This window comes from Hevea brasiliensis, chromosome 13 (genome assembly GCF_030052815.1).
Source record: "Hevea brasiliensis isolate MT/VB/25A 57/8 chromosome 13, ASM3005281v1, whole genome shotgun sequence".
Taxonomy (NCBI): domain Eukaryota; kingdom Viridiplantae; phylum Streptophyta; class Magnoliopsida; order Malpighiales; family Euphorbiaceae; genus Hevea; species Hevea brasiliensis.
In genome coordinates, this window is record NC_079505.1 from 12188514 (window position 1) to 12196081 (window position 7568).

The 7568-nt window shown below is 30.4% G+C and overlaps 2 protein-coding genes across 2 annotated transcripts; both read right to left on the reverse strand.

The window, feature by feature from the left end:
• Positions 1-27: 27 nt before the first annotated feature.
• LOC131172086 (cuscuta receptor 1-like) lies at positions 28-3089 on the reverse strand. Its single transcript, XM_058133032.1, has 3 exons — positions 2951-3089; positions 1092-2393; positions 28-908 (listed from the first exon to the last, which is right to left on the reverse strand). The coding sequence occupies exons 1-3, from the start codon at positions 3087-3089 to the stop codon at positions 343-345; spliced, it is 2007 nt and encodes a 668-aa protein (XP_057989015.1). The 3' UTR covers positions 28-342.
• Positions 3090-4719: 1630 nt separating this feature from the next.
• Positions 4720-6300, reverse strand: LOC131172087 (cuscuta receptor 1-like). The gene is made up of 4 exons (XM_058133033.1): positions 5946-6300; positions 5509-5667; positions 4990-5130; positions 4720-4871 (listed from the first exon to the last, which is right to left on the reverse strand). Exons 1-4 carry the CDS (start codon positions 6298-6300, stop codon positions 4720-4722), a joined length of 807 nt encoding a protein of 268 aa, XP_057989016.1.
• Positions 6301-7568: the final 1268 nt, after the last annotated feature.

The window sequence follows — 7568 nt, forward strand, 5'->3', positions numbered from 1 at the left end:
TTGCAGAATGAGTTTAAAAAAAATTGCTAAATGTAATTTATCTTAATTTCATTTTTAGACAAATATTCAAACTTACAGTACTATAAATCTTGAGCAGGCTTGCAGAGTGACTACTTCTCATTCAAGAAATGAACAGCACACCAGAGTACATAGGAAGTTGCAAAGTCAACAAGCTATGTTTATAGCTCATCTAACTGACTGACAGAAACAATTAATAAATGATGTTCTGCAATCAGCTTCCGCTCATTATTCTGCAACCTTCCCAGCTTACTCAACTACAACACAAACTCAGCTGACTCATAGCAGACCCATGGTTTCTAAAGTACATAGCAGACCCAGGCTTCAATAGCATCTAAACACAAAAGGAATATTGTCCACCAGAAAATAGTAGAAGTTGGTGAGGCTCAACTCTATCATATAGAACCATGCTCTTCGCCAATATGGATTTATGTACAAGACGGCTGCTATGGTCAACAACACTATGGCATAAGAAATCAGAAAACTCACATGGAAAGCATCAATGTCCACAAAGCCACCATCCTTTTTATGATATTTTTTATCCTCCTCCGAAAATCTTGGCATTGTTGATGAAGAAAAGCAACTTTTAGACAGTGGAGGTCCACAAAGGAAAGGGTTTCCCTCATAGCTACTATTCTCGAATGTCGCAAATTGTGCAACCATCTCAGGTGTCCTGCCAGATAAATTGTTGTGCGCTACACTGAAGACAGCTAGAAAATATAGTTGAGTGACTTGAGGGATTTTGCCATTCAAGTTGTTATAGGAAAGATCCAAGCTCTCAATTTGCTTTAGGTTTGAAAATGATTGTGGAATCAATCCCGTCAACTTGTTATGGGACAGGTTTAACAGCAGGATTTTGTCAAGATTTCCTATTTCAACAGGAATTTCACCTGTCAAATTGTTGCAGGACAGATCGAGTCCTAACATAAGCTTGAGAATCCTTCCTTGGAAATAACGCAATGCATTCTTTGTTGTAACCTCCAAAGGTTGAGTCATAGAAATTTTACGAGAACGCATGTAAACAATTTCGGGATCAGAATACCTACGAAGGCTTATGCAAGGGGGAACAGGACCAGAAAGATTATTATTAGAAAGATCAACCAAACTCAATTGGATTAAGTTGCACAACTGAATTGGTATTTCACCTTCAAGATTATTATAAGCCAAAAGAAGATGGGTCAATTTTGAAAAATTGCCAATCCATTCTGGAATCCTTTTAGTGAAATAGTTGTGACTGAGATCCAATGTTGTTAATTCAGAACAACCATAAAATGCATTCGTCAACGGTCCTTGTAGCCTATTTTTTGATAGATAAACTTGACTGATCCTTGGAGGGACAAAGCTAGATGGCAGGTTTCCAAAGAAACTGTTCTCTGACAGATCCAAGATATTAAGAGAAGTTATATTCCCTATCCAACCAGGGATGCTACCAAAGAGACGATTATAACTCACGTCCAACATTTCCAACATTGTGCAATTACTTATGCTATATGGGATACTTCCAGTGAATTGATTGCCATCCAACAATAATCGAATCAATTCTTTGCAAGTAGCCTGTTTTGGGAATATCTGGCCTTGCAAATTGTTGTTTGAAAGAATGAGATGACCTAAAGAATTGCATCCAACAATCAAGCCTTGGGGTATTATGCCTGATAGTCGATTGTTGGACAAGTCTAATACTGTCAGTTGACTCATTTTGCCAAATGATGAAGGAATGCCACCAGTGAGACCATTTCCAGACAAGTCTAGAGAATTTAAACCTAGAAAACAAACTCCAATTTCTGTTGGAATAGAGCCATTGAAGTAGTTGTCAGAGATGTCTAAGTCTGAAAAATACACATGGGAATGAATTGGCAATTGGAGAGGCCCCGAAAGAGAAGAGTTGTGCAAGTAAAGTGCGTATAATTTTGTGTTGTTCCTGATCAACCAATGTGGAAACTCTCCCTTCATTTTAATATTTGACATATCAACATATTCTAATTTATGCTGATAGTAGAAGAACTTGGGAAACACTCCGCCATCTCCTTGACCTGACAAATCTAGGGTCCGTAGTTGAAATTTTGGTGTCAGAGTAGGCACATCTATATCTGCATATATTTCATTCTCATAACAATCCAAGTGCTTGAGCTTTGAAAGGTTGAAGAACGGCAGAAGAGAGATTGGGATTTGGAACAAGTTGCTTGAAAGATCTAATGTGTGCATGGATGTGAGGGTCCCCAGGAGAGATAAGGAGATATTTCCGATGAAGTAATTGGAAGATAGATCTAACAGTTGAAGGGATGTTAAATTTGCTAGACATAAAGGTAAAGTGCCACTGAGATCATTGTTGCTCATATCTAGCTTTTGAAGATGTTTTAACTCGCATAAACCTAAAATTATTTATGTGAAAAGTGTTAGTACAAATCTAAAATGTGTCTATCAAATATCAATTTGTGAGGGTTAATTATGGTAAAAAAGACATTCTAAGCTTTGGTTTCAAATATATTTTCATTTTTAGAAATGTATAAACAAGTAATTTGAAATTTTTGAAAGACTAGTAAGGGTCTATGTTTATTTTTTATTTATTTATTTATTAAGTCCGCAAATAATATAAAAATTATTTTATTTATTGCATACTACTACATCAATATAATTATTAACATAAAAAACAAATGTGTTTAAAATTGATATCATTTTGTCAAATATTCAAGTGAGTATAAAAAAACTTCATAAAATTCCTTTTTGTAATAAACCATGAGTGTGACAAAAAGAGGGTTAAATATTATTATGAAAATATTATTCATCAAATATAGTCATTAAATAAATAAATAAATAAATAAATAAAAGAGCTTAACAGATAAATCTTGACATGTATATTGTATAGCTCAAATGATGTTTTTTTAAGGCTATAAATGAGCCTTTTTTTTTTTTTGTTTAAATCTTATCGAATTACCTTGACTAGGTAGGTCAGCATTGAGGCCTTGCATAGATAAAAATTTAAGAGAGGGCAATGCTCTAAGGCTCTTAAAAGACTCTTCATCCAATAAGGAATCATCCAGGAACAACTCTTCCACGCTTGAAACATTACCCATCTCTACTTAATGAAAAAAAAAAAAAAGGGCAGAGCTCCAATGAAACTAGGCAAATTAATCGCAAGTATTGCGGCGTATATGCAAGTAATGACTAATGAGAATAACTTGAAGGAGTTTTGGGCATATCTCAAAAGCCTACCTTGAGCAAATATTCCTCCTTTGAAGCTGTTATTCATTAGAGAAAGGGTCTTGAGAAATGGGTATGCCCCTAATAATTCTAGCTGAATGCTGCTTCTTCCATACCCATAATTGTCATCAAGGAAAAGAGAGCTCAAATTCCTAATGATTTTGACATCTGCAAGTGAATGAACAAAATATAGTATTCAGACATGTGTTTTTATATCTTCGATCATGGTCAATGCCATTATACCAATTGGCAAGCCAATGTGATCTTTGGACATCTTAGCAAAGGAGGGTTGTATTTTATTGTTCATATTAGCCTACGGGGCTTAAGGCTAGTCTATATACACACACACTTACTTGTAACAAATTGCTTCACTAGTGAATACAATTATGTTTCGTGATATAATAGAGAAAATATGTAATATTTAATTTATGGAATTGGAATCTATATTGAAAATACAATAAAAACCAACAGCCAGGACCACCCAACTATTAATGCATGTATCAAACTTTGTTTTAACTAGCATACCTCTTGAGTCCACAACTTTGGTAATTTGATTTCCTCCTAGGCTCAGTACCTTTAAGTTGCCCAAAGCATCCAATTCTAGATATAAGAAGAAGAAGTAAAACAAATCCTATATAATTAGCATGTTCATCTAATAATTGTGGAATGTTATTGAGTTTGTAAGAGAACTAGAAATAATATTTTATGAATAAATAAATAGAAAGAAAAAAAAAAAAAAAGAAAGTGAAACTCACTTTGAATATCGACTGTACCTCTCAATCCACATTTATCCAAATGTAATTCTTTTAAAGATGAAAGATCACCAATGGATGATAGGGTACTATTGCTGAAGTCATTAAGACTTAAATCAAGAAATTCTAAATTGCTAAGTTTTGATAGTCCTTCAACTGTGCACCAAAGCAGTTCTAGTTAGTGACTTTACATGTAATTTTTTTTTTCTTAAAAAAAGTGTGTGTGTGTGTGTATATATATATATATTATACTTTTAAATTTTTTAATATATATTATCTATTTATTTATTTATAATATTAAATTTTTATTATTGTAAAATAAATATTTTCTTAAATAATTATTCAATTTTAGTCATAGAAAGTTATAGTATAGCTTTGTTTGTAAAAAAAAGGTCATTATTTTTAACGGTTGAAAAAGAGTAATTTTATTATGATGGAAAACTTAAAATTTATCTCTTGAAAAGCTTAATTAAATTTTGAGAAAATGAAAAATTTTCAACTCTTAATTTGGAAAATTGGAGCAAATGAACATAATACTTTATTTTTCAATTTTCTTAAAAAGTTCTTTTTGCAAATTACCCTAATTTTTCACAAGTGAATAACTCAAGAATCTGCAAATTTTCAAGTCTCTATAGTCCTCCACAAGTCAAAATAAAAAAAAAAATTGGTTAAAATTTGTGCTTGAATAAGATTGAAAAATAAATAAAAGGAGACCTTGAAAAATTATAATATAAAAATATCACAATTTGAGCTAACCTTGAAAATCAGTTATATTTTCCAATATGTTGTCGATCAATGTTAAAGATTTTAAAGATGAAAATACACTTAGAAGTGGTATGATGCTCTTGTTGAAGTTGTTGAATGACAAATCAAGAAACTCCAAATTTTCAAGTCCTGATAGTCCTTCACAAGTCATAAAAGAGTATCAGTCAAAGTTTTACTTGAAAATTGAAAATAAATAAATAAGTAAAAGGAAAATCCTGATCAATTATAATAAAAAGATATCACAATTAGAGCTAACCTTGAATACCACTTTCCAATTTATTGTCGGCTAAATTTAATGATTTTAAAGATGTAAAGATGCGTAAAAATGGTATGATGCTATCTCTGAAGTTGTTGAATGACAAATCAAGAAACTCCAAATTTTCAAGTCCTGATAGTCCTTCACAAGTCGTAAAAGAGTATCAGTCAAAGTTTTACTTGAAAATTGAAAATAAATAAATAAGTAAAAGGAAAATCCTGATCAATTATAATAAAATGATATCACAATTAGAGCTAATCTTGAATACTACTTTTCAATCTATTGCCAGCTAAATTTAATGATTTTAAAGATGGAAAGATGCGTAAAAATGATATGATGCAATCACTGAAATTGTTGAATGACAAATCAAGAAACACCAAATTTTGAAGACTTGATAGTCCTTCAAAAGTCACAAAAGAGTGTTAGTCAAGTTTGTGCTTGAAAATTGAAAAATAAGTACATAAATAAATAGAAAATCCTCAAAAATTAGAACAAGAAAACATTTTAAGCTGAGCTAACCTTGAATATCAGTTACACTTTCCAATCCAGTGTAGGTCAAAGTCAATGATTTTAAAGATGAAAGATGGCCAATAGATGATACAATGTTGTTGTTGTTGAACAAGTTATCTTCTAAATCAAGAAACTCCAACTTGCTGAGCCTTTGTAATCTTTCAAAACCTGCATCATAAGATGTAGGTACCTAGTTAGATTTATTTATTATTTATTGTTTTCGAGTTGTTAAAAAAAAAACTTAATTATGTTTCAATCATAAAACTATGAAAATATCTAAATAATATTTTCAAACTACTTTTTGTTTTCTTAACAATAACTAAAATTAAAGTGTTATTAGCAGCTTTTATCAAATATTAGAAAAAAAAACTTAAAATATTATGAAACAAAAGGTGTATTAGTTATTGCATAATTATACGATAATGCAAGACAAATCAATATTCTACCTTCATTCTCAACACAATCAATAATATAATTGTCTCGTAAGCTAAGACTCGTCAATTCTTGAAAAGGAAGAAACAAAGAGGCATTGAAGCACCATTCAGAGGCCCAATAATCGCCCCGAATACTGAGTTTGGAAACTCGTCCAGTGGTGGAGCTGCAGTGAATATTTTCCCATTTACAACAGTCATCAGTATGTAATCCCCAAGAAAAGAGTGCCATGCGTTCAGGATGATTGAAAGAAGCCTTGAGTTGCAAAAGAGCATTTCTCTCATTCTCAAAACAACCATCACAGCTCCACCATACCTCTAATAATGAAGCTATTACTAAAGCAACCACCAGCTGCTTAATGAGCCTCATTTCAGTACTTGTATGCGAAATATAAACAATTATTTCTCTTCAATTACGCAATGAAGCAACAGCCTAGCACCTTTGGGCTTTTATAGACCCATGTTGTGTAATAATTTCAGTTGAGCTTCCTTGCTTCATCAACTAGTTTTTCTTTTCTTTTTTCACCCAGTCAAGTCTCCTCCCTTCTTCTCCTTTATATGGGCTTTTGAGTAAAATAGCATAAGAAGATTGGCAAGTCTCTGAAATTTATTTGCTTTTATCCACAACGCTTTTTCTGGCCTTTTTTATACGGCAAAAATATAAAGACAAATGTAGAAAAAAAAAATTATCACCAACGTCACGCATATTTCATGTAAATCAACAGTCACGCAATTATAATGAATCAAATTTGATTTAATATAATATATTTTTTAAAAATCTATAATTATTGATTACTGTATTTGAGGTTTGATATTATAATGGAAAGGTTAAAAATGTATTTTTAGAAAATATTATTTTAATGCTGTTAAAAAAATGGTTTAATTATTTTAGAATTGTATAATTAAAATATATTGAATTTAATTAATTTCAAACCAATATATATATATATATATATATATATATATATATATATATATATATATATATATATATATAATGAATTGTTGTTCCAAATAATATTTTAAAAGCCATATTAAATAAATTTTTATGCATTTGATTTTCGCACACGTCAAAATTTTTTAAAAAAATTTAATTTTGACAACATGTCTCCAACGTGGTTGGAACGCGACGTCTTCCTAGCTTGGTCAGCCACTTGGCAAATGTTCCACCACTCATCATGTCTTGAGCTTCTTGCTTTAATGGAGTCGAGTCTTGTGTGTCTTGCAACATTTTTTCTTGCTTTTTTTATGCGGCAAAATAAAAAAATTAGTTCGCCTTAAAATAAAAGAAAATTTTAAAAGGAAAATAAATGTTAGATTCTACTCCTATTTTCCTTTTAAATTAAATAAAAGTGGGGAAAAATATTTAAAATTGTAAAATTATCTCCTTATTTGTAAATTATTTTTAAATATTTAATTATAAAATTATAATTTTATTATTTAAAAAAATAAATTTCCTTTTAATATATATTTTCCTTCCTCTTTTCCTTCTTTCCTATTATTTTCCTTCTTTTCTATATATAATTATTGTATTTTTTTATCTTCTTTTAATTAATTTTTTTTCCTCTCATTTAAATATAATGTTAATTTTTTTATATTAAAATAAAAAAAATTATTATTTAATTTCTCTATTTTAAT

Bases quoted from the DNA above. Each gene is read 5' to 3' on its own strand.
- LOC131172086 (XM_058133032.1), bottom strand. From the start codon at position 3,089: ATGGGTAATGTTTCAAGCGTGGAAGAGTTGTTCCTGGATGATTCCTTA. The intron at 2,394-2,950 runs GTAATTCGATAA...TCACATAAATAA, and splicing joins TGCTGACCTACCTAGTCAAG to TTTTAGGTTTATGCGAGTTA. The intron at 909-1,091 runs GTCCTGTTCCCC...ACAATTTGACAG, and splicing joins TTCTAATAATAATCTTTCTG to GTGAAATTCCTGTTGAAATA.
- LOC131172087 (XM_058133033.1), bottom strand. From the start codon at position 6,300: ATGAGGCTCATTAAGCAGCTGGTGGTTGCTTTAGTAATAGCTTCATTA. The intron at 5,668-5,945 runs GTAGAATATTGA...CTTATGATGCAG, and splicing joins TGATTGTGTTGAGAATGAAG to GTTTTGAAAGATTACAAAGG. The intron at 5,131-5,508 runs GTTAGCTCAGCT...CGACTTGTGAAG, and splicing joins AAGTGTAACTGATATTCAAG to GACTATCAGGACTTGAAAAT.